Below are 25018 nucleotides of genomic sequence, written 5' to 3' on the forward strand. Positions count from 1 at the left end.
TATACTATTCACACACACCACACTTCAGAGGTATGAATGCCAGATTACATTGGTGTGATTTTCCTCCTTTTTGTTCAATAAATACAGGCATTTTAAAGAAGAATTGCATTTGATCTAGTTGTAAGAACAAGTGCTCACTCAGACCAGAGATGAGCCCTGAGCTTGTGTTTCAAGGACACCAGTAGTTTCATGGCGTGAACTGAAAGCCAACCACATTCATCATACACTTGTGACCTTCCTCAGCTACTGTCCCTCTCTTGGGCTGGGCTGAAAATAAAGCAAAAAAAAAAAAGCATAAAACAAGGTCTTTTTTTTCTTGTTTTTAAATATTAAAGCAAAAATTTTAAGCAAAATATATCCCTCAAAATATATCCTTCATTCTCCCAGAGATTAGCCTCTTCCCCTTCTGCTTTATGTCCAAAAGTTTACTTAAAGTTTAGTGGGTTCTACAGCTGAGTTTGCATCCTTCACATTATTTGCTAGAATGTGGGGCAGGAGAACAGGCATGCCGCTTCAGCTTACCTTTCCACTTGCTACTCTGTGTCCTTCTTCCTCATTTTTTAACATTCTTTTGCTGCCATTTGTTGATCAAATATTTTCTGAGTGCATGTTCAGTGATCAGTCCTAGGTTAGGAAATGGAAACATGGAGATGAATAAGATCCATCCATGCTGGGTTTGTGGCTCAGTGGTAGAACACTTGCCTGGCACGTGTGAGGCCCTGAGTTTGATTCTCTGCTCCGCATATAGATAAATAAATAAAAATTTTAAAAAGATTAATTGACAACTATATATATATATATATATATATATATATATATATATATATATATATATATATATATAAAAGATCCATCCACTGTTTAAGGAGTATGGAGGGTGTTGGGTTTTAAATAAGTTTAGGGGTTGAAACTTCAAGGTGGTGTGAACAGGGCAAAGAGGATCCTATTTCTAATTTGGCAGAAAGGCAGATTCTAAACTCTCTCTTTCCTAGGAGGATACTTATTTCTTGCCTCTCTCTTTCTTACATTTGGGAAATAAGGTCAATATACAGTTTGGTGCAGTCTATAAGGGCATCAGCCCTTGCAAGGTTGTCTGAGACTTGGGCACATTCTTGGTATGTAGGGAGCAGAACTGGTATTTGGTTTCAGCGCTCACTTGTTTATTAAGTTTTCTGGAAGGACAACTGAAGCCCTGACTTTTAAGGACCTTACACATATTGCACATCCTCATCCTGCCTCCCACTTGACTTGCCCGCAGTGGGCACTGCCACTGGGGGCTAGAACACCTTCCCCTCTCAGCCACTTCTACACTGACTGGAGCCTTGCTTTAGGCTCCTGTTTGTCATGTAATAGTGAACTAACGCTGCTCAACAATGGAGCAGCACTCTTCTGTTTTCTATTCCCCACCTTATCCCCCAAAGCCTTTGTTCTCAAAGATCCTTCCCTCCCTACATTTCATCTCCAACCAGACCCTCCCCAGAGAAATGAACTCATCAGTATTAGAGATAGGGGCTACTGCTAAGATGAGGTTGCCTTGAAGTTCAGACTTCAGCATAGTCTCACTGGACGCTGACCCACCCAACCAGTAGTGAGAAATGGTCCCTGCCCAGGGCAGAAACCACATTTGTGTGTGTGTGTGCGTGCACGTGCTTATTATAGAAAGCCTACTGATCGTGTTTTTTTTCTGGTTTCATCATTTTTTAAAATCCCTTTTTCTATTTTATTATTTTCTATTTTACTATTTCTCCTCATTGTTTCTCTTCCTTCCCCCTTTTGCAAATCTACCTTTCTTTATTTCTTTTATACCTGAAAGTCACTTAACCTCCACAGATGCCTGCATTCTCATTATTAATATTATTAAACTTCTCCCTGTCAGCATGTATTGTAGAATTAACAGTCATCAGAGTTGACTACTTTCTAATGAAAAGTAACATCATTTAAATCCAAGCTGGTGGTATATGTTAAGTATAATCTTCAAAAAGGTAATATCTGAGTCTTGGGCAAAGAGACAATGAATGTGCATCATAGATTTTATTTACCTCAGTAGTTAATGAGGAAGCCATGTAATAGGTTATGACCAATTGAAAAACTTTTGAATATTAACATTTTTTGCAGACAATTTAATAACAAATTTTAGGATGAATTTGTTGGAATAGATATAAAACCAATGAATGTTCAAAATGACATCTTTGGAGTTGTCTGTCATACTGCAAACAAATTTGCATCTCTACTATGCAAGCATCAGTCATATGTTTTGCTTTATTTTCAAATTTTGACTTATTTTTCTGACCAGAGTTGCTACTCATATTTAATGATATGCCCTAGTCTTATGTTGCTGCCATCAGTTCCACGAAGGAAGATGAAATGAAAAGAACACCAAAGTGTTCGTTGCACAATATCATCAGACTGTCCAAACAGTGTTAATGGGGATTTGAGTATAATTTTTCCCTGACCTGCCAGTGCTACTGTCTTTTTCATGACTTGTAGGTTTATTTATTAGTCCAGGTTCTTCTGTATTCACATATAAAATCATGTTTGTTGCTGGGCATAGTATCAGTGTCATGGGAGGCTAAGGCAGGAGGATCAGAAGTTAGAGTCTAGCCTTGGCAACTTAGTAAGACCCTGTCTCAAAATTTTAAAAAAATAAAAATGAAAAAAAAAATTGAGATGAGGATATACTTCAATAGTCAAGTGCCCTTGGGTTCAATCCCTAGTACCAAAAGAAAAAAAAAAAAAAAGAAAAAGAAAAAAAAACTCTTGTTATGTGAGACTACTATTAAGGGACATTTTAAAAAGTTTACAGTTGCAGGATTTTTACTTCATGTACTTATTTCTTTGTGGTTCATCTTATAAGGCAGGTACCTTTCCTGTAAGGCTCAGTGTTCAGGCAGTTAGAAGGACAGAACTTAAAGAAGACAGCTTATGGTTCGTGTACTTGTCATTTTATGATGTATATGTTAAAACCGCCTTCATGTTAAAATTTGAAATGTAGGTGGTAAACTTCAGTATGAGATTTATTGACTTTAGACAAGTAATTCATCTAGAAAATGAGCTGTTCAGTGTTCAGGGATGGAAAGAAAAAAAGGAAGGAAGGAAGGAAGGAAGGAAGGAAGGAAGGAAGGAAGGAAGGAGGGAGGGAGGGAGGGTGGGAGGGAAGGAAGGAAGGAAGGATAAAAGAGAGAGGGTAAAAGAAGACGTAGGGGAGGGAAAGGAAAAAAAGAGAAGGAGAAGGAAGAGGAGGAGAAGGAAGGAGAGGGAAAGGGGCAAGACAAGGGAGGACAAGAACAGAAACTATAGCACTGAATTAATTTTGTGAGAAAAGAGCCTGACCTGGCACTTTTAGTATTTTTCCAAGAAAGGAGTTCTCAGCAAGAGCTTTGCATGATCGTGTGCAAGAAAGAACAAGCACATGTGAGAGAAATAGAGCCTCCTGGGCTTATGCTCAGAAGGGCACAAGGCAGTGAGATATGTCTCAGAAAGCAATGAACATCTGTCGAACTGACACATGCAAGTTTTCTAAGACAGGCTTAGAATGATGACAGCAAAGATTTTAGGAGTTGATTCATACTCAGTGCAAGGAAATACCACCATAATGGTGGTAGCTGCTACCAAGGGCCAAGTGAAGAGTTTCATACAAAATTGTTTCTAGCTAGGCCAGTCAGCTAATGGTCTAAGTTGTAAAGGAAAGTGATGGGGAAGTGAAGGGGACAAATGTAAACGTGTATCTAACTTGGTGGAAGAAACAATGTAAAAGATCAGAGAAAGAAAGTATAAGAATTACTTAATTGCAGTATTCACTTAGGTTTTCTAATCTAATGGTTCATTTCATGATCTTATGGAATGGAGTTAAATGTAAGCTTTGAAGTCACCAGATCAGGTCTGACTCCTGGATCTGCTACATTAAATTTATTTGATCCTTGACTCTAGCCAAGGTAATGAGTTTGATGCTAAGTTTTCTCAACTGTGCAATATGAATTCCCACTGTGAATTCAATGAGTTTAGGACAAAGTTTTCCAGCATATATCTAGCACATTTGAAATACACACATTTAGTGTAAATGCCAATGTGTTGATTCTCTAACAGATTTGCAGATAAAGTGAAGCCTAAAAACATGACTTTAATTTACTCTTAAGAATAATGTTGCATGCTTTTTGTTCTTCTAATCATTCAATGAACTGTGCATAAATCAAGATGCACACAGGAAGGAGAAAAGTACGTTCCAATAATGACTGAAAAACTAAATGCCTGTAAGACTCAGGAAGGCAGTGTAAATGAATGCAGAGGTTTCCATGGGGCATGGGGCCAAGTGGAGAGTGTATGCCCCACCTTCAGGAAGCTGACTCCGTGCATCTTCACTTGAGTTCTGACACGTAGGAGAGTGGGCTCACTTAAATATGATTTTTTTAAATGTTAAACTTAATTAAAATTAAGAGCTCCACTCTGCCCTTTACCCACGATGTTCTGCCTCATGCCAGGCCCAGAGCAATAGACCATGAACTGAAACCTCTGAAACTCTGAGCCCCAAATTAATGTTTCTTTTTTTTAAAAAAAAATGATAACTAATTAAAATAATCAAATAGTGGGTGTGTAGAAATATAAGTGAATAAAGAATTAGTTATATGGGTACAGGTATGTGTATTTGTGACTGCATGGATGGATTATTCTGGACATTAGTTAAGCATGGGGGGAAATAGCATACAGTTTTGAAGGATCTGGAATTTCTTCCCAAAAGCTTCTGTGTTAGGTGATGCTTTAATGTTCAGAGGTGAAAAACTGGATTATAAGAACTATGATCTCATTAGTGGAGTAACTCAGTTGATGAACCAATAATTTGAATGGACTTCTCCCTGGTAACTCTAGGCTGGAGGAATCAAAACACTGAGGCCATGGTCTTAGAAACTTTCTCTTGTCCATGGCCTCTTCCTGTCTCTCTGTTTCTCAGTCATGAGATGAGCAACATTGCTCCTTTATGCCCTTCACTCATGATGTTCTGCCTCATGCCAGGCTCAGAGCAATGGATTTGTCCAACCATGGACTGAAACCTCTGAAACTATGAGCCCCAAATAAACTTTTCTCCTCTAAGTTATTCTTGTCAGTTTTTTAGTTAAAATGATGTAAAGCTGATCATCGCAAATCAAGTAAATAAAACATATGAAGAGGTTCAAAGTCTAGGCAGACCATGAGGCATTGGGAAACCTAGCTGGGAGTTTGGAGAAGGAAGCTGTAAAGTTAAGCAGAGACCAGTTCTCATTCATTATATCAGGTGGGCTAAGGAATTTCACCTTGATCCTTAGGGCAATGACTAGTCTAGAGAGGGCATCAAGCAGGAATGGCAGAATCCAATTTACAAATCTGCATCCATTCTGACTGCAAAGTACTAAATGAATGGCTACAGTCATAACTGAAGGTAGGCTGCTATTGGAGGGATTAGGGTGGAAGTGAGGAGACTGTGCCAGAGTGTGACACTGTTTATAGAAAGAAGAAGATGGATTCTGAAGTATCTGGGAGAGTAAATCTATGCTGTGAGTGAGGAGAAGAAAGGAAGATTGCAGCTGCCTTTCTGCACAGAATTTACATTTTGTAGAAGATACAAGCCTTGAACAGGTCTCTGTACATAGTAGGTGACATCACACATAATAGCTAACTTCATCAGAGGATATAGAGAATCAACAACTACTCCGGGTCTCTGTGGGTGTGTGCAGGTGTGCCTGTGTGTTTATGATGGGGGGGGGTGTCTTAAAATTATCCTCTTCTTAGACTGTATATTTGCCTCAATAAAATAAAAAGGTCTGATTCTGTAGTTTTTCTCCTTTGTAAAGAATATAACAGAGTCAGGTGAAACTGAAATTTAGTTCCTTGTACAGTTTAGCTGTGCTCTGTCTCCATGTGTCATTGGGTCTTGTCAGCATTTGCAAGTGAGATGATCCCTTTCTTTGGGGAGCATGCTGACCAGGTCTGTGTATTTCCAATTTCAAGGAGTGTATTCCTACCTAGCAAATCAACCTAGTTACCTTCTTCTCTATTTATATAAGTTCATTGACTAAGTCACACACAAGCAAATGTGCAATAGATCTCATATTCTCCACCCCTGATAGAAGAAAAATTATACTAACAAGATGTATGAAGAGCTATTCAAATCTACCATAGGAAGTGACTAAAAAAATCAGGAGGAAAAAAACAAAACATTTGAGTACATAAATCCTCTCTTTCTTACTCTGCACAGTCTCTGGGAAAGAAATAATGAACCTTCCTCTGTGATCTGCCCATGTGTATAATTGATTAATCTTGTGGTTAAAAGGAGATTTGCTCACCAAAATTGGGATAGACAGGGGAATGCAATTTGGGTTTCTTCTCTTGGCCTGCTTGGTAATCACATATCAGAACTGAATGTACAATGGAGTTTGATCATTACTTCAGAATATGAAAACAGATTTATTCCTTAGGAACATTCCATCTTAGTCTTTGGAAGCAGGCAGTGAATTTCACATTTTTATTTACTCATCTGGTAATCTGTTATGATCCAGCAAGGGGTGATCTCCTCCACTCACCCAGACTTGAAAACTCCTACATTTTTAATTATTTTCTTGCCTCCCTCATTCCTTATTCATTCCTTTAATTTATAGCTGTGCCTTTTTTTTAACATCCATAATTCTTGTCTAAGATAACACATTTGAAATTCCCATCTGATCCACCTTGATGAGAACATATGCTGATCTAGTCATTTACTAGGCCAAGATTTAATAAAATTGTAGGACGAGGGGTCAGAAATGAATGAGGTTCAGACTGGAGATCCCTGGGAGACAAAAAATAAATGTCACATAGTTGCTGCCCTTATTGTTACTCTATTAGTACATTTAGTAGACCTCAAAGATTTGAATGTGTTCTCCACTCATGCAAGTGTGTCTCCTTGAGCCCAAGGACATAGAATAAAACTCCTGTTCTATAATGGCAGGCTGGACCTCTGCCTCCTCCAGAATCTCCCCAAATTCCCAAAACCAAATAAATATCTGCTAGTGGGATTTAAATTTATTTTCTGATTTGTGATCCCATTTCACACATATTTTCTGATTTCAGAGGAAAAGGTGAATAGAATTCTGGATTTTCAGTGGGAACAAAATACTTAGAACCTTTGGGTCTGCTCCATTTTTCAATAATTTGTAAGGAGTGTACTGTATCTGTCTGAACCCCTCAACATGTGTTCTCCACAGAAAGTTGGGGTACAAGCCTATTCTGCATTCCAGATGCCTTGTCTTCCAAATAGTAATTTGAGGATAAACTGTAAGATCAATCAGCACATAAGGACCTACAGCTTCTGGCCACTATAAGGACCCCAGCGAAGGGATAAGAGAACAACAATGATTGAATGCACACTGTCTTCCATGTTCTTACCTGAGGTTACTGTCAACACACAAAATAGATTAAATAGATTTCATTTTATTTTATAGATCAAGTAGTTGAGGCTTAAGTGATTTGGTGGTCATGGAGTTTTAATCTGCAGCAAGCCCCAAAGTCCATTCTCTTTTCAAAATCATGAGCTGTGCTACATATGTACTGAGAATTCTGCTGCAGTTTTCTAACTTGGTGTAGCCAACAGCTTGCTTTAAAATTTGCCAGAAGGTCAATCTCACTCTGTACCTTCTACTTTGGAAGAAAGTTTGCTGCAGACCACACAATAAGTTATTTTATTTTCTTTGCAAAGACTATGGCCATCTGAAGTTTCACTCATAAACCTATAAAGGACTCCTCAAAAACTCTCTCTCTTTCTCTCTTTCTCTTTCTCTCTGTGTGTTCTGTGTGGGTTTGTGCAGGGGTGGTTCTAAGTCTAGAAAGACAAGCATTTTTTCCCCCAGGTTTAAACTTCTAATTCTTTACGGAAAATTTAACAGAAAAATTCAGCAAAATACGACAATAGGACAGTAGTTAACTGTGACACATAGGATCTTAAAAGTAAAAGAATTGTGCCCTAGGATATCTTACAGTATTTTCTTTTATTTATTTTTTTTACCTTTAGGAGGAACGTCATCAAGGCAGAAAGGCTTCCTAGGATGCATCCGCTCCTTACACTTGAATGGGCAGACACTGGACCTGGAGGAGAGGGCAAAAGTCACATCTGGAGTCAGGCCGGGCTGCCCAGGTCATTGCAGCAGCTATGGCAGCAACTGCCACAATGGGGGGAAGTGTGTGGAGAAGCACAGTGGCTACCTCTGCGACTGCACCAATTCGCCATATGAAGGACCCTTTTGTAAAAAAGGTATGGGTATTCATGGTCTCCCATGTGCAGGGTGATAGCAACCATCAGGACACATGGTCCCCCTCCTCATTGTGCTCTTTCACTTGATTTCCTTCTGCTCGGAGGCTCTACATAGCTCCTCAACATAATTACATCTACTCATTTTCCTTATGAATGGACACTGTCGATGCAATTGAACTGAATGTGTAGTCACAGAAATACATGTTGTCTGTAGCTGGGGAGCCAGCTGAAGACCAGAAGATGTGGACTTTCATTGCTGGATTATAAGTAGCAGACTATTATTTACAGTTCTAATTCATCAGTGAACAATTGTAAGCAAAGGATCAGAGCATCTAGCTCTGTGGGAGCCTTTGAGATATTGAAGCCATCTTAAGTCATTTTTATTAAAAAAAAAGAAGAGTTAGGTAATTTTTTTAAGACAGAGAGAGAGAGAATTTTTTAATATTTATTTTTCAGTTTTTGGTGGACACAACATCTTTATTTTTCATTTTTTTATGTGGTGCTGAGGATCGAACCCAGCACCCCGGGCATGCCAGGCGAGCACCTTACTGCCTGAGCCACATCCCCAGCCCGAGGTAGGTAAATTAATAAAAATAATATCATATACCCAGTGAAATATCCCTTTTTTGCAAGTGATGAACATGAACATCTCATTAAAACACATCTTAAAAACCCTGTTTTGAGAACTCATGTTTTGCTTTTCTGGAATTGAAACGGAAAAGTCAAAATTCCTGCCCTGGGGCACTTTAAACATCACATCCAAATCTAATGAATTCATTATACCGACAAGTATATCATTATATGCTTGACGTACCCTTTTGGTGAAAGAGTGATATGGTGTGACTCCTCTAGATAAATTCTAGATAGCTTTAAAAAATTGTAGAATCTTATTATTTGGGATAAACACTCAGTATTTTTCAAACAAAGACAAAACCAAATATCAATCTTTGCAGTATTTTAAAGTTTATTTTATTGATGGAAAATTGTTTACTGAGCAAATAATGTAAATAGTATATCCAGGGTACCATTTAAACTATTAAAATGTGGGGCTGGGGATGTGGCTCAAGTGGTAGTGCGCTCACCTGGCATACGTGCGGCCCAGGTTCGATCCTCAGCACCACATACGAACAAAGATGTTGTGTCCGCCAATAACTGAAAAATAAAAATATTTTTTTTAAAAAATAAATAAATAAACTATTAAAATGTTTTAATCATGGTAAGGAACCATTTACATAAAAATGATGATCATAATTATAAGTAATTTTGTCAGCTCATTAAAACACATCTTCCAAGTGTCTCTACCAATAATGCTTTTTGTAGTTCAACCTACTTTGGAACTTAAAAATGAAAGGAGAAACATAAAGCACCCAGTATTTTCCTTGATGTATTCTGTATTTTAAGCTCTCCAATTTTTCATTTTAGCCTTCTTCTCAATTTAGGTTGAATTACGTGCTAATTATTGCTGGTAAGCATGTAATACTCCTTGGGAAAAATTAATGGTACAAATTTTAGGGCCAAGAGTGTGTTGGGCCCTGCATGGGAGCTTGAAATATAACAAGTGCCATCTCAGTAGGTTCTTAATATGAGCTAAGGCAAGCAAAAATGCTACTAGGTTTCACACTGTGAGAGATCTCTAAGTTACATCCCCTGAAAAGTTTGGATGCCATTGTTAGAGTGGTTCCACATACTAAGAAGAACAAATGCAGAATAGACACTACCAGGCTTGGTCACTGAAGTGCAAAAGCACCATCTTACAGTGTCCCCATCCAAGGCTATTGTCTAGAAAAAAGCCAAATAGATGTGATTCCAACATGTGTCTTGTAGATCACATTGTTCTAGATTTATCTTTTTATTGTCACCTCCTTTGTCCGAGAGAATTCCTATTTAGTCTCATCTGGCCACGCCACTATATCTGTTGCCTACATATGCTAATTTTCTGTGCTCTTGCACCCTTACTTTGATCTGTAAATTAAATGGACAGATGTATGCTTAGCCTTTTCAGGGAGCCTCGGATTTCACTATTTCCAAATTTCCCCTCTCCGTATTCAAAGGAAATAATCCCCTCTATGTTCAGTTATTGCAATGCATGGGACGTTTAACCATGCCAATTGACCCTGGGAAGTGTGGTGTGGAACTGAAATAGGAAGCCATCAGCTACAAGATGGTCGTGACCAAAATGCCCTTTCTATAGGGGTGTTCTTCCATTTCTTTTACTGAAGCACAGGGTATCCCAGGAAATAGTGAAAATATCTTGGGTGGAATTAGGGACATGTTCATTTCCAATCCTGGGCCAGATATTCCATTGGCCCACTTTCTCTTTCTTAGGGTAATATGGAGAAATGCAAGCCATAAAATTAACTGGATGTTAAGTGCAATATATATTCCTTATACTTAAACCAATAAGACAGGATTATTTAAAATCTGGATTTAACATACGAGGGCTTCACAGAGGTGTGTTAATCGTCTTTCTGTACCTGGGACAAAATGCCTGAGATAATCACTTTAAAAGCAAGAAATGTTTATTCAGCTCAGAATTTCCGAGGTTTCCATTCATGATCACTTTGTCCTATTTCCTCTGAACTTGGGGCAGCATAGTACAGCATATCATGGCAGGTAGCACAGGGCAGCAGAAACTATTCAACTCATGGCTGCCAGGAAGCAAAGAAAAATGAGAGAAAAAGGCTGAAATCCTGATATCTCCTTCAAGGGCATGGCCCCAATTATCTAACTTCTTCCACTAGACCCCACCTCCTAAAAGTTGTGCCACCTCCATAGAACACCACAAGCTGGTGACCAAGCCATTTTCATGTAGGCCTTTGGCAGTCATTCTAGACCCCAAATCATAACAGAAGATTCCGTGACTTGCTAATATGTTCCAAAGCTGGAGATTCATACAGCATATTTTTAAATTTCTTTTTCTTGTTTCTGATTCTAATTTAATTCTGTATAGAACTATGGTAATAGGATTCCATCTCTATGACTATGTGGGTTTTTGCTTTGTATGTTTTTTTTTTTTTTGCTTTGTCAATTATTAGAAGATTATAATTCACATACCATAAAATCCATACTTTTAAGGTTTGCGATTCAGTGATTTTTAGCATTTTCACAGAGAGGCACACCATCATCACTATCTAATTCCAGAATATTTTCATCATCCTTTCCAAAAAATTTTATGCCCTTTCACAGTCACTTCCCATTCACCTCACCTGCCTGTCCCTGGAAACCACTAATCTGCTTTCTGTCTCTATGAATTTGCCCATTCTAGACTTTTCATATAAATGGAGCCACATAATTTTTGGCCTCTTTTAGTCTACTTTCTTTCACTTAATGCAATGTTGTTAAGGTGTATCCATGTTGTATCATTGTTTTACCATTTAATTCTCTTTATTCCAGAGAGTATTCCACAGTATAAATGTGCCATGTTTTGTTTCTCCATTTACCAGTTGATGAATTTGGGAATGGTTACAATTCTTTGGCTATTATTAATAACTCTGCTATTAATATTAGAGTACATATTTTTGTGTGGATGTATGTATTCTATTCTCTTGAGTGTACACTTAGAAATAAGGTTGTTGGATCCTGTTGTAACTATGTGTTTTATGTTTTGAGAATTTCTAAACTGGTTTTCAAAGAGGCAATTGGGCATTACATTCTTACCAGCAGTATGTATGTATGTGTGTATGTATGTATATATTCAAATTTTCCACATGCTTGCCTACTCTTGTTATTTCCTCACTTGTTGTAATAGACATCTACTGATTGTGATGTGGTATCACAATGGGTGTTGACTTGTGTTTCCCTAAGTATCAATCACATTGATCATCTTTTCATGGGTTTATTATCCATTTGTATAATTTTTTGGGGGAAATGTTTACTCAAATCCTTTGCCAATTTTTCATTTTTTCTTATACTATTCAGGTATACAGATTTTTTGTGTCTTCTGAATATAACATGTATATATATAACATATATATATATATATAACATATATATATATATATAACATATATATATATAACATATATATATATATATATATATATATATATATATATATATATATGTTTTTCACTTATTTTATCCCATTATTTTGGTTTACTTTTCATTTTATTTACATTGTCTTTTAAAGCACCAAGTTTTTAATTATGATAAAGCCCAGTTGATCAACTGTTTTTTCTATGCTTTTAGTGTCATATTTGAGAAATCATTGTCTCGTCCAAGGACATGAAAATTTGCATCTATAGTTCATTCTAAAATTTCTATAGTTTCAGCTCTTAAATTTATGGCTTTGGTTCATTATGAGTTAATTGTATGTGTGTGTGTGTGTGTGTGTGTGTGTGTGTGTGTATTGTGAGGTAGGGATCCACCTTGATTCTCTGGCATGTTCATATCCACTTGCTCCCATATCATTTGTTGATATGTATTTGTCCTTAGCCCCCCCACCACTTACCATTAATGGAATAATCTGGGTAAGACTGTCATGCTGATGTCATTCAAATATTTTTCCTAAATAAAATGTTAGATAATATATTTTGAAATTTATTTGGAAAACTAGAAAAGGTAAAACCCAATGTAATTACTATAATTAAAAAATGTTTCCTTCTAGTTCTTTTCTTTGCATTTAATAGAGCAGAGATAGTGCTACCCATTATATTTTACACCATGGATTTTATCTATTTTATTCCTATATACATCATAAATATCTGTAAGTATCAGTTTAAATGATTGCAATATATTCTATCTGGTGTAGTTGCCTTCTCTTATTTAATTCATTCCATCACCACAGCATTACAGCCCCCCAAATCATATTGGAACTCTGCCATGAGACCTCACTAAATTCAGACCCTAGCTTGCCTGCACCCTGCATTATGTGACTCTGGTCATGTAACTGAACCTCAAGCTTTCTTAATTTCCTTCTCTACCAAATATGGAAAATGCAGGAATCTTTCACAAATAGTGAGATTTAGCATCCAATGAGCCCTCCACAAAGCACTTGAGATAATTCCTACAAAAAGAAGGTCACACTAAATGCTTACAGTTCCTATTGTTTCAAAATTTTGGACCATCCAATGAATTTTAGATCAGATTTTGTTTTAAATAATATTACAATAAACAAATGGATTAATTTTTCCTTAGCAATGGAATTTCAGTGAAAATGATAGCATATATATTTTATGTTCTTTTTACATAGTCTAAAACCCTGTTCAAGAATCCTTTAATATTTACATTTCTACCAATTTATATCATTTTGTTTTATTTTTTTCTTGTGGAAAATGAAAACAAACTACACTACAGTAAAGAATTTAAGAATCTCCATACACCCGTTTTCTAGTTTCAACAATGACCAACTCATTTATTTCATCAATATAAGCATCTCTTGTATTCCTCCCTTATTATTTTGAAGCAAATCTCAGATATAATATCATCTAATGTATAAATAATGCAGCAGGGATTCCTAGAAGATAAGGATTCATTAAAATCACATGCATAGGGTCATTTTCATAAGGAAAAACTGTAATAGTAATTTTTAATATTATGAAATATATACTCCATGTGCACATTTCCAATTTACTTTTAGTATATTTATTTTTTTTCTAAATTAATTGCAGCCTATGATTTCTAGGTATCCATTAGACTATACATTATCCTACACTGGTCTTTATTGTTCTCATTCTTAATTTAATTATGTCACTATTATTAAGACTAGCTGCTGTTTGTTGAATTAATCTTATGTGCTATGCTTTTCCACACTGTCTTCTAAATCTTCCATCCAACCTATAACTGACTAAATACCCCCATTGGTCTCTGAGAAACTGGAGGTTGATTTGAATTCTGTGAAAGCTAGAAATAGACAAATCCAGAATCCAGTTCCAGATCAACCAGGATCCCTCCCTAGGGATATCCCTGTTTACTAGAACCTCCTCCGAGTTAATTTTCCACTTCAAGGTCCTATCAATGCTGAGCACCTCTTTCAGGTCTTAGGGTTCTCTGGACCTCAGGGACATACAACTCTGAGAACCTTGGTTTCTGTCACTCAAACAAATTCACTCAAACCTTAGACTTATGTTCTGAAAGGGAGAAGAAAAAAAAGATCAATTTTTCCAATCCTGGTAAGTATAGAGTTGGGACAAAACTCTGTAAAAACAGACTAACCAGAGATAAACAAGCAGATCAATTAGTCTTTGGAATTCATATCACAGAGAAGAAAATTTACTCAAAGCAGTGGTTCAGGGATCTGCCTTTAATAGTATTTCAACAAAGAACAATACATTTTAGAGAAGTGAGACAACACAGGAAAAGCAGTCCCAGGCTTCAGAAGTAAGAAAATAGGGAAGGCAAATTTATAGGAGGAAAGTGAGCCTGCAGATTCGGTTAGTGTCCATATCTTTGAACTGGTAATCAAGCAAGAATTTATCTCTCTCTCTTTAAGCCGGAGAGAAAAGGTTTACAAAGAACTTTCATTTTTGTAATTTCCTGTTCTGCTTTTAGACAAATAGAAGGAATATAGTAAGTACCCTTGTATTTTATTTCCTTCAGATTTTTAGATAATACCTTCCAGTTTCCTTTATTTCTACTGGTATTTATTTGTTTAAATGCATGTCCTATTATCTCAAGACCTTAACACCATGGCTTCATTTACCAAGTGGGTGTGCAGGGATGTTAGTATTGACATCACTGGTTGGAGTAGCACAATGATCACTGGCAGTCACCTTTGAATTAAATATTTTCTTCCATTTATCTCATTGTTTTGAATATCCAGAAACTCAATTTATTTGATCAAAAGCTGATTCTCAGATTATAAAACATAAGAAGCAGAAAGAATAACAGAATTGAGGTACATTATTAAATTTAGCTTTATGCTAAAATAGGCAATATCTAAACATTAAAAATAGTTAGAACTGGAGATAGGGGAAGAAAAATGACAGAAACTTGGCTTTACATATCTATTTTTTATTTTTATTTTATTATTTTTTATTTATTTACTTTTTAGTTTTCGGCGGACACAACATCCTTGTTGGTATGTGGTGCTGAGAGGATCGAACCCGGGCCGCACGCATGCAAGGCGAGCGCGCTACCACTTGAGCCACATCCCCAGCCCAGCTTTACATATCTAAATATGAAATGCTTTTCATTTCTAATTTCTTGTCCTAAATATGAAAAGACATAAGCCAATATATAATATATATAATAGAATGCTTTGAATTAGACTTGTGAATATTTAAGCATATAGACAAACATCAAATAAAAGTCCTTCATTGTGTTAACTAGAAAACAGTAGCTCTAAATACATGATAAATGTCCCTTAGGAAGATTATTCAAGAAAAATACTTGGATCAAGCTGATGATTAGCCAAGATCTTCACTGTCACAAGTTATCTGATGCATATTTTTATAATCAGGAATACCAATATTGTAACTTGCTCAATTAATACAAAACATTTTCTATGACTCTTTAGTAGAAACAAACTAGTATTCTCAACCTGCTAAGCAATATGAATAAATATGCAACATTAATTTTTTTTGGCATGATTACACACTGGAACAGAGTTTTCACAAAGTGGGACAAATTTGTGAGTGAATTAGGAAGCAAATCCAGGTTGCATTATGTTCTAGGTGCTACAAAGTCAATCAAAGAACTTTATGAGAAATTAGGAATATTCTGCATGTCATTTAGGATGAAGGGAAATTCATCATGTTAATAGTTAACACACGTTCACATTTGCTGTGCTGTTTCTATGGCAGAGATGGCTACCAGATGTAAGATGTTGCTCTACAAAGGAACTTTTCCTTCACACCCTGGTAAAGAGATGAAATTTTAAGTGAACTCAAGAGCAGCCTTGGTCTAAGCAGAATAAATATTTCAGCATTTGGATGAATGCATGGTAAATAAAATGGTGCATTGTATGATGGCAACAGGAATGGGTTCAGATTAAATTTTCTTCTAATGTGGAGTTCAAACTGTGCCAAGCAATGCTCTTAAGTGTGTAAAGCACTTAAGAGCATTGCTTGGCACAGTTTCATTAGAAATACCAATGAGGTAGGTGTTATGATTCCCATTCGCCAGAGGGAAAGTCTCCATAGGATTCGCTACATTACCTAGGACCACAGAGCCTGCATGAAATCAAATCTAGTACTGATTCTTGCAGTGTTAGTTGTATGAAATAAAATGATGTAATGGAGTGGGAGCATTCTATAAGGAGCACTGAGTGATTTTCAGTTTTCTGCTAATTGAACTCTATTACTTTATAGACTCCACATTTTTCCATGGTGTTTGTTGGCAGAGCTTCATCCAATGTGCTGTGTTATAGGGTTTGTGTGCCTAAGTCTGCTAGTTTTTGGAACTGAGTATCAATGCTTATAAGACTGATATCTATGTATTTGCTACTGTTTCAGAAAATTCCTTCTATACTGTTTCCCTTCATCCTCATGCTTGACCCAACATTATAGACAATGGCATCTGCCCATCCCCCATGTCGTACTCTTTGTAATTGAATACCCATTCACATCCTGTAATCTTATACAGATAAATACACATAGGAGCTATTAAGCTCTCTGTTTTGATTGCAATATGGTCCCAGCAAAATTTCTTTTTTCACTATGCTAAAGTCGAGGACATTTACATTTTGCTTCTAACAAAGTTAGCCTGGGACATGGTAGTCATTCTGCAAATGTATGTTGATCCAGACCTAAACTTTAGGAGGCAAATGTGAGCTCCCTTCTGGCTGTGCAACTTTATTCAACATTCTTAAACTCCGTGAGTCTCAGGTTTCCCATTTGTAAATAAGAATAATAATTTTTGCCACTTCAAAATTATTATGGGAAGCATGTTACATAATACATTTAAAACCCTTCACATGGGGCTGGGGATGTGGCTCAGGCGGTAGCGCACTCGCCTGGCATGCGTGCGGCCCGGGGTTTGATCCTCTGCACCACACACCAACAAAGATGTTGTGTCCGCCGAGAACTAAAAAAAAATAAATAAATAAATATTAAAAATTCTCTCTCACACTCTCTCTCCTCTCTCACACTCTCTCTCCTCTCTCACTCTCTCTAAAAAAAATAAAATAAAAAAAATAAAACCCTTCACATGGTGCCTGGTGTGTAGGAGACAATACACACGCAACTGTAACTATTCTGAATGCTTCACTGACTGTTTCAATGTGTGCTCCCTTTTTTTCTCTTTTACAGAGGTTTCTGCTGTTTTTGAGGCTGGAACATCAGTTACGTACATGTTTCAAGAACCCTACCCTGTCACCAAGAATACAAACCTCTCATCTTCAGCTATTTACACAGATGTGGCTCCATCCAAAGAGAACATTGCATTCAGTTTTGTGACAGCTCAGACACCCAGCCTCTTGCTTTTTCTCAATTCTTCTTCTCAGGACTTTCTGGCTGTCTTGCTCTGCAAAAATGGTGAGTGTAGATGACATAAAGTCCAGTGAGTGTCAGACTGGCCGGGAGGGACAGTGCATGTCCTCCAGAACGCTGCATAGTTTTAACCTAAAGTTGGTCCCATTTGGGTAGCTTTTTTCAAGCCTTCCAGCCAAACTCTTGATTATACTTTACCTTTATGAGTTGCAATTGGTATTCAGGGCCAGTGTCAATTCACTGCTGAAGTCTCAAATGCATTGACTTTAATTTGCCTCAACTGTGTAGCAGTAATTCTTTATTATTTATTCTGTGCTGGAATCCATTAAGTGTAAAGGAGAAGATCATAAGCATATCTGAATTTCAGAAGGACACTTGCCACATATATCCTGTCATCTTTGCTGCAGTCCTTTTTACTGAGGGTTGTTAAAACACCTAGCAAAATGCAGGCTATATTAATAGATGTCAGTTGTCCTGGTCTTAGAGAAAAGTACTATACATGAGTTATAACCTTGTGGAAGAGAGAATCTGCTTCTGAGAATCAGATTTTGGTTGGGGGGAGACAAACTTTTCTATATAGTTAAAGACTGTGCACACTGTAGCATTTTCTATCTTGAAACAGCAAAATTTGGGATATTTTATTTCAACAAAACAATAATACTATTGTTTTTATAAATAAACAATTTGTTATTTCTTTTCATTCTACAATTATTCCAACTTAATATGAAATTCACAAACACTTGCATGGCATTTTTTCCTGAAATTAAATAAATAGACCCAATTATTTTTGAAGGTTATATGTAATATATTATCGTTTATGCTTCTGGACTGGTGATACGTTCAGTATCATTATATTTGAAAAGAAGGCATTATTTCTCCATTTGTAATGTATATTATAGAACCTAGGCTTTCATGATTAAATTATCCATTATTCATTTAAGAAAAAGGTGAGAATGTGGAAAGAATGTGGGCAAAATGGACTATGAGAAGATTAAGGTAATGAAGGGCCAGATTGTCTTCCACACAAGGAATGCTGAAGGTGGCCAGTTATTATGGTTATTAGAAGTCAGGATTTCGGGGCTGGGGATGTGGCTCAAGCGGTAGCGCGCTCGTCTGGCATGCGTGCGGCCCGGGTTCGATCCTCAGCACCACATACAAACAACAATGTTGTGTCCGCCGATAACTAAAAAATAAATATTGAAAAATTCTCTCTCTCTCTCTCTCTCTCTCTCCCTCCCCCTCCCTCCCTGCCTCCCTCCCTCTCTCCCTCTATCACTCTCTCTTTATTAAAAAAAAAAAAAGAAGTCAGGATTTCTTCTCATATATCCTCATTACACCTTGCAAGAATAAGGACTCTTGTTATCTCTGTGGCCAAGGACACTACAAAATTAGAACCCCATGGGCTTGGTATAATTGCTTGAACAGGCAAAATGGCCAAGACCTAGATATTCCTGTTATATGATCTCCAAAAACACTGTCCTGTAATCAAGAGCTTCCCTTTCCTCCTCTTGAAATCTGCAGGTATTATGACATGGGCTTTTGATCAGTTCTACAGGACCCACACTGGTATACTATAGGAAGGATTGTGGTGGCCCTCAGTAGAAGGAGAGTTCAAGGAATGAAGCACTTATATAGCCCTTTCTAGACCTTAGGAGAGATTCTCAATAATTTTCTTTATCTACATTTTATTGGGTTTATTGTTCTTTACTTCATCCTGCTTTTTGATGTCTAATGACTTATGACTGAATTTCAAAGTAAGGAATGGTGTATTTGATTCTAATTGTAGGATCAAAATTGGGGAGCCTGTGGTTTGAATCAGGCCTGAAGTACAATGATAATAACATTGGCCCAGGTAATGCAAAAGGTTTCATTCATTGTACAAGTAACAGAGAAGAAGAGAGAGAGAAAGAGGAGAAGAAGGAGTTGGAGGAGGGAGACAGGTCATTCCAAGTGCATCAGCCCTTGAGGAATCTACAGGAGAGAAGGGTTATTTAGTCTCCTATTTAATGGAAGACCTTTACATGATTAGTACCACTATATCAACATGCCAGGTCTTCCACTTTGCCTTATAATTCCTCTTGAGGTTGATAAGACTGGCTGAGGACACTGGGAGATGCAGAGGTCAAGCAGGTTAACCTATGCCAATCAGATGATTTATGACAACACTGGGACCATAACCCAGATCTCCTGATAATCAGTCCAGAAATATTCCCTCTAAATCAATTCATCCTCTAATGATGTGGATGGAACATATTAAGATGGTTATGGCTGGGTGCAGTAGTGCACACCTGCAATCCCAGCAGCTTGAGAGGCAGAGACAGGAGGATCATGAGTTGAAAGTCAACCTCAACAAAAAATTTTTAAAAATGAGGCGCTAAGCAACTCAGTAAGACCCTGTCTCTAAATAATATACAAAATAGGAGCATAGGACTGGGATGTGACTCAGTGGTCGATTGCCCCTGGGTTCATTCCACAATACCCCTCTCCAAAAAAAAAAAAAAAAAGACAGTTATGGATGGAGATTATCATGTTACATGAAATAAGACAGTGCCCAAAACCCAAAGACCCTGTATTCTCTCTGATGCTAATTTCACAATGGGTGTGGGGAGAAGGAAGAAGTCAAGTTTATTGGATTAGACAAAGGGAATGAAGGGAAGGGAGGGGTGGGAATAGGAAAGATAGTAGAATTAATTGGACATAATTTTCCTATGTTCATGTCTGAACATCATGTACAACCACAAGAATGGAGCATTATGTATAATATGTCAAAATACACTCTCCATGTATATATAAAAAGAACAAATAAAATAAAGAGAATTGAAAAAACAAAAGATGGTTATGGAGAAGTAAGATGCAGGATTCTCCCCAAAGCCTCTTTTGAGTGTAACTTCACAAGCACATGTATTGCTGTCAGGCCAGGAGCATGAATATAACTGTCATGAATGCAGACAATGTATAACAAGACTGATGTTGTCTATTTAATTTAATTAACTCAGACTGTCCATGGTTCTCGAAGCAACTCTGTTTAATTGGTGATGTGGATATAACCTAAAAACCCAGTTTTCCATAGTTGGAGCTATTGAGGCACATAATCAAATAACTTCATTAAAATCTTTTAACAAGTAAGGGGCAGATTCAGGATTCAGCCTCCCTTCCCCAGTCTCGTAGCATATTCTGTACTCTAAGTCACAAGAGCTAAATTTGTTTGTTTTTGTAGTGCTGGGGATTGAACTCAGGGTTGTGAATATATAGACAAGTGCTCTACCTCTGAGTTACAGCTCTCTTTGTAATAATTTTAAAAATAATTTATATATTTAATAGGGAAGGCATTCTTGAATTCTGCCATGTTCCTAGACTCCTATATCATCAGAAACTCGGCCTGACTCCATAGACATTTGTGTTTTTTTAAAACACTAGCTAAATTCAGGAAATAAGGAGACCTGTGCTTTGTTTGTTTTATGGTTAGGTCTCAGGGAAAGTGTGAAAGCCCAAGGGCTAGTCCTTTTAGCTCAGGTTAAACCATAGTGATGGATGTCCACAACGTGGTTAGTAATAGGCAGCCCCACATTGTTCCAGGTAACACTTCTGTGAATGCCTTGGAGAAGGACTAAGGCATACATAATCCTGGGTATCACCTGTCATCTCCTTATGCCACAGAGATACAACCAAGATCCATGATCACTCATTCATTCTTCCATTAACTCTTAAGGTCAGTACTAGGTTCAACTATGTAGTATGAGAGACTGAAAAGACAGAAAAGATAAGCAGGATAGGGTGTTGTCTAGGTGATAAGGAAGAAGAGACACAGAAACTGCCTTAAAGTTTTAGAAAGGCAGCCTAGTGAGAAAAGGGAGTACCCAGATTTCTAAAGCCACCTAACTAGAAAGAAGGCTTCAGGGATTATAACAATGGGATCAAATAGTCAAGTGGTAGCCTTCTCATTGGAGTTTTCAGATAATAATTAAATGACTATTTGTTTGAGAAACTGTAATAATTCCAGCAGCAGAAGAGAGAAAAAAAATAGATTTTGTGATTATTTGTTTTCTTCTGGTGTAGTCTGACATGAATATTGCTTTCCATTAAGAATTATTTTACAGACCTTGAAATGCTGCTTTGAGGAATTAAGAATTGATATCTTTACGACTTGTTTTCAATATATCCATGGTATCAAAGTTTCTGACCAAATTATTTGTGAATCATATGTGGGGTGAGGGCACTGCACTATCAAGAGCTAGGAATATTTTCAATGTGCCTTTGATTCAATGCAGTAAAAAATACTTTACTGAAAATGCTATTGGAAATCAGGAAAACTTTATGATCGAAAAAGATAAGGAGAGAAAAAATAGTAAAAGGTTAACTAGGAAAGGTCTTTTATCTGTGAGAGTTTTTATAATAAGATTGAGTCATACCTAGCTGAGATGGAATTAAGGGACTTGTGCTCATGCAGGCTTCTTAACCTTTTTTTTTTTTTAATATAAGACACTTTTGGGAATATGGTGGAAATTATGAGGGGAGGGCCCTATTGAAGTGAGTCCTTTTTGCTTTCCCAGGAGGAAGCAAACATCCAGAACCAGCTTATACAAAATAGCTTTAGTTCTAGTACTGTAGGTTAAGAAGCCAGGGTGGGGAGTTAGTTGGATAAATTGTGCAAACACTGAACAAAATTATCAGCTTGCAAACTTATTTCATATAATTCTGCAGGCCAGAGGAAAGATCAATGTGATTCAAAGTCATGCTTACAAGTCTTGCCCTGGCAAGGGTTTGATTTGGCTGGTTTGGAATTCTTCTTTGCCCTTTATCATTATTCTTGAAATTTCTCCAAACATGGATTTATTTGGATTTAAGCTGCTGCTGTCTTTTTAAGTGAAAACAGGTTCTTCTTCCTAAATGAAGAAAAGGATTTTAATTTGTGGGTGGAAGAGTGGAGGCAGAAACAGAGGCATTTTGAGGTCAGGTAGTTCTCAGGAGAGAGAGGGCAATTAGAGCTCCATATTCTGGGGCTTTGAGTCATAGGCAACTTCTCAGAGACTTGGCAATTAGAAGAGAAGGGTCTTTCAAATGAGGAAAGAGTCTAGAGAGGGAGCTGAGAGTGTTTTAAAGCTACACTTGACCTTCACAGCATTCTGCTGAGGGATGGCTCTGCCTTCTCTACAGTACTGTGGGGGTTGTCCTTGAAGTTTGTCATTTGAAAATAGTTAAGGAAACCCTTCCACAAGCAGATTAAATTTCACATCCGAGAGAAAGAAAGAGAGAGAGAGAGAGAGAGAGAGAGAGAGAGAGAGAGAGAGATGTCAACAAGACCCTACCCTGCCTTACAGAATTTGTTTTGGGACAGAAATAAAGGCAACCAACCATGTAACATGGCACCAGGCACATATATGCTAGATCCTAGGTCAAGGTAGAGGCAAGTCAAAAGAACCAATTTTCTCTGATAGAGAAGGTCAGAAAAGGCATCATGCAGTGGGTGAACTTTGAATTATGAAACATAAGTCAGTATTCTCTATGCAGATATCATGTTCTTTAATAAAAATGTTTCTTTGTTCTACATTTTGCCATTGTAATGCCACTGCAGAAATGTATATTCCCAATCAATTTTATTCAATATGGCTTTAAACATTAGTCCATTTTGGATACTGAATAGTATAAAAAGTCAAATTTGAAAGATGTGCTAACTTTTAGGCCACCAAACTACAGTGACATGCTGTGAGTACAAAATCCAAATGGTGCCCCCAGGTCACCTTACCACGGTGGCTGTTCAGCTGCCCTTCAGAACCAAATGGTTTGTCTGCCTTTGCTTCAGTATTTCCTCTTTATTAATCTTTTTGAACATATACACTCATAAGACGCACTGTCTGCATTTCTGATTGTACACACCTTGGAGGGAATAATGATGAACCAAGACACTTCACATTTGGACAGATCCCTGACACAAGAGTCAGGGATCTAGAGACTCTTGTGTCTTCCAAGGACAAAACTCATTATCTGCTTTGAGTTGGCCTTAGGTTATCCTCACCATCCTTCCATGTGAGTCCTTCAGAGTTTAGTGCTATCTCCTACTACTCGGTCTCTGACACTGGCATAAGTTTGTGTTCCTCTGGCAGCAGGAATTCTGATAAACAGACTGAGAGAAGCCTCAGAAGCCTCAGAAGGCTTATTCGTATTGCTTTACTATGCCCTGATCACTTGTCTCAGTGACTTGCATCATGCAACTTTGCTAGCTTTGATTTGAAATCCCCCAAATATCCTGTGTTTTCCCCAGATTTGATTCTGTTGTTCATTTCCTACATTGTAAGCTTTCCAAAAATCTCTTGTTGTCTGTCATTCATCATCCATTACACCATGTGGTTATGACATACCATGACCTCTAGGGGATGATCAAGAGTCCTCCTCTTCACCTCTCCCTCCTAGGAGAAGGGGAAGTGTCAGAGGCTGGAACCAAAAAAAAAAAAAAAAAAAAAATGTGCACTATCTCACAGTTAGCTTCCAGTGCTAAGTGGTGAGTCTGAGTGTGAAACATGTTGAGTGCAATTGTATTTGAGGAAACTTTCTTGGTTTTCTAAACTTTGTTGTAAAGAACACCTTGATTTGTTAGTGTCCTTGCAGGTTCTTGAAGGTTGCTGTGAACTTAGTTTTTCCCTTGTCCTCAATCTTTATTTTGAAATCCCTTCCCCAAGTGTAGCTGCATTTACTGTAAAGAAGTTAGCATGTCAAAGATGCCACAAAATTGGAGCCCTGAACCAACAGGATTTGTGAGCTCATAAGAAGAAACACAAATTGTCTTTGTGTCCCTAAAATGCCATGTAAAGACAGAGTGAAAAGTCATACTCTACAAGCCCAAAGGGCCTTTCCTTGGGGAAAAGACCAAATCAGCTGGCAGCTTGACTTTGGACCTGCAGCTGCCAGAACTGTGAGAAAATAAGGTTCTCTGGTTTGGGTCATTCAATATATCATATTTTGTTTTAACTGACTGAACAGACAGAGATCAAATAAAACAATGCAAATGGACGTGCATTGCAGGCTGTAATGTACAGAGCATTTTTATTTTCTTATTGATAATGGTAATAATAAGAATTATTTGCATAATTATGTTATCAGAGCATGAATACAAAGTTCAAGGTTAAATGCATTTGGGATTAAAATTTAATACAAAGAGGAAAAGAAAATTGCCCAGTGGCTAGAGGCTGAGCACTTGATGGGCAGAACATTAGCCTGAAGAAGGAGAAAGATAAGGCAGTGGGTGCTCACTGTGCACATTAGCTGATTGTCATTGGACACAGGCAGCATATTTCACTATCCGAGAGCAGGGAAACAATACATTTTAAGGATTATTTTCTCAAATGTCCTCTGATGAGAACCTTCAAGGAACAGGGAACTTGTTTGATGTTTCAAAAACAGAGAA

At 37.3% G+C, this 25018-nt stretch overlaps 1 protein-coding gene across 2 annotated transcripts in view; it reads left to right on the forward strand.

Moving 5' to 3' along the window:
- The window catches only part of CNTNAP5 (contactin associated protein family member 5), a gene marked incomplete at both ends in the record, with an annotated part of 785818 nt that overhangs the window by 660249 nt on the left and 100551 nt on the right, over window positions 1-25018 (forward strand). For both annotated transcript variants that reach the window (XM_081262143.1, XM_081262144.1), the window contains 2 exons: window positions 8012-8251; window positions 17440-17668. In XM_081262143.1, coding sequence (XP_081118269.1) covers window positions 8012-8251; window positions 17440-17668 — 469 coding nt within the window. The remainder of the gene's footprint in view (window positions 1-8011; window positions 8252-17439; window positions 17669-25018) is intronic.

The sequence above is a fragment of the Spermophilus citellus genome (genome assembly GCF_964194105.1).
Source record: "Spermophilus citellus genome assembly, chromosome: 11".
Taxonomy (NCBI): domain Eukaryota; kingdom Metazoa; phylum Chordata; class Mammalia; order Rodentia; family Sciuridae; genus Spermophilus; species Spermophilus citellus.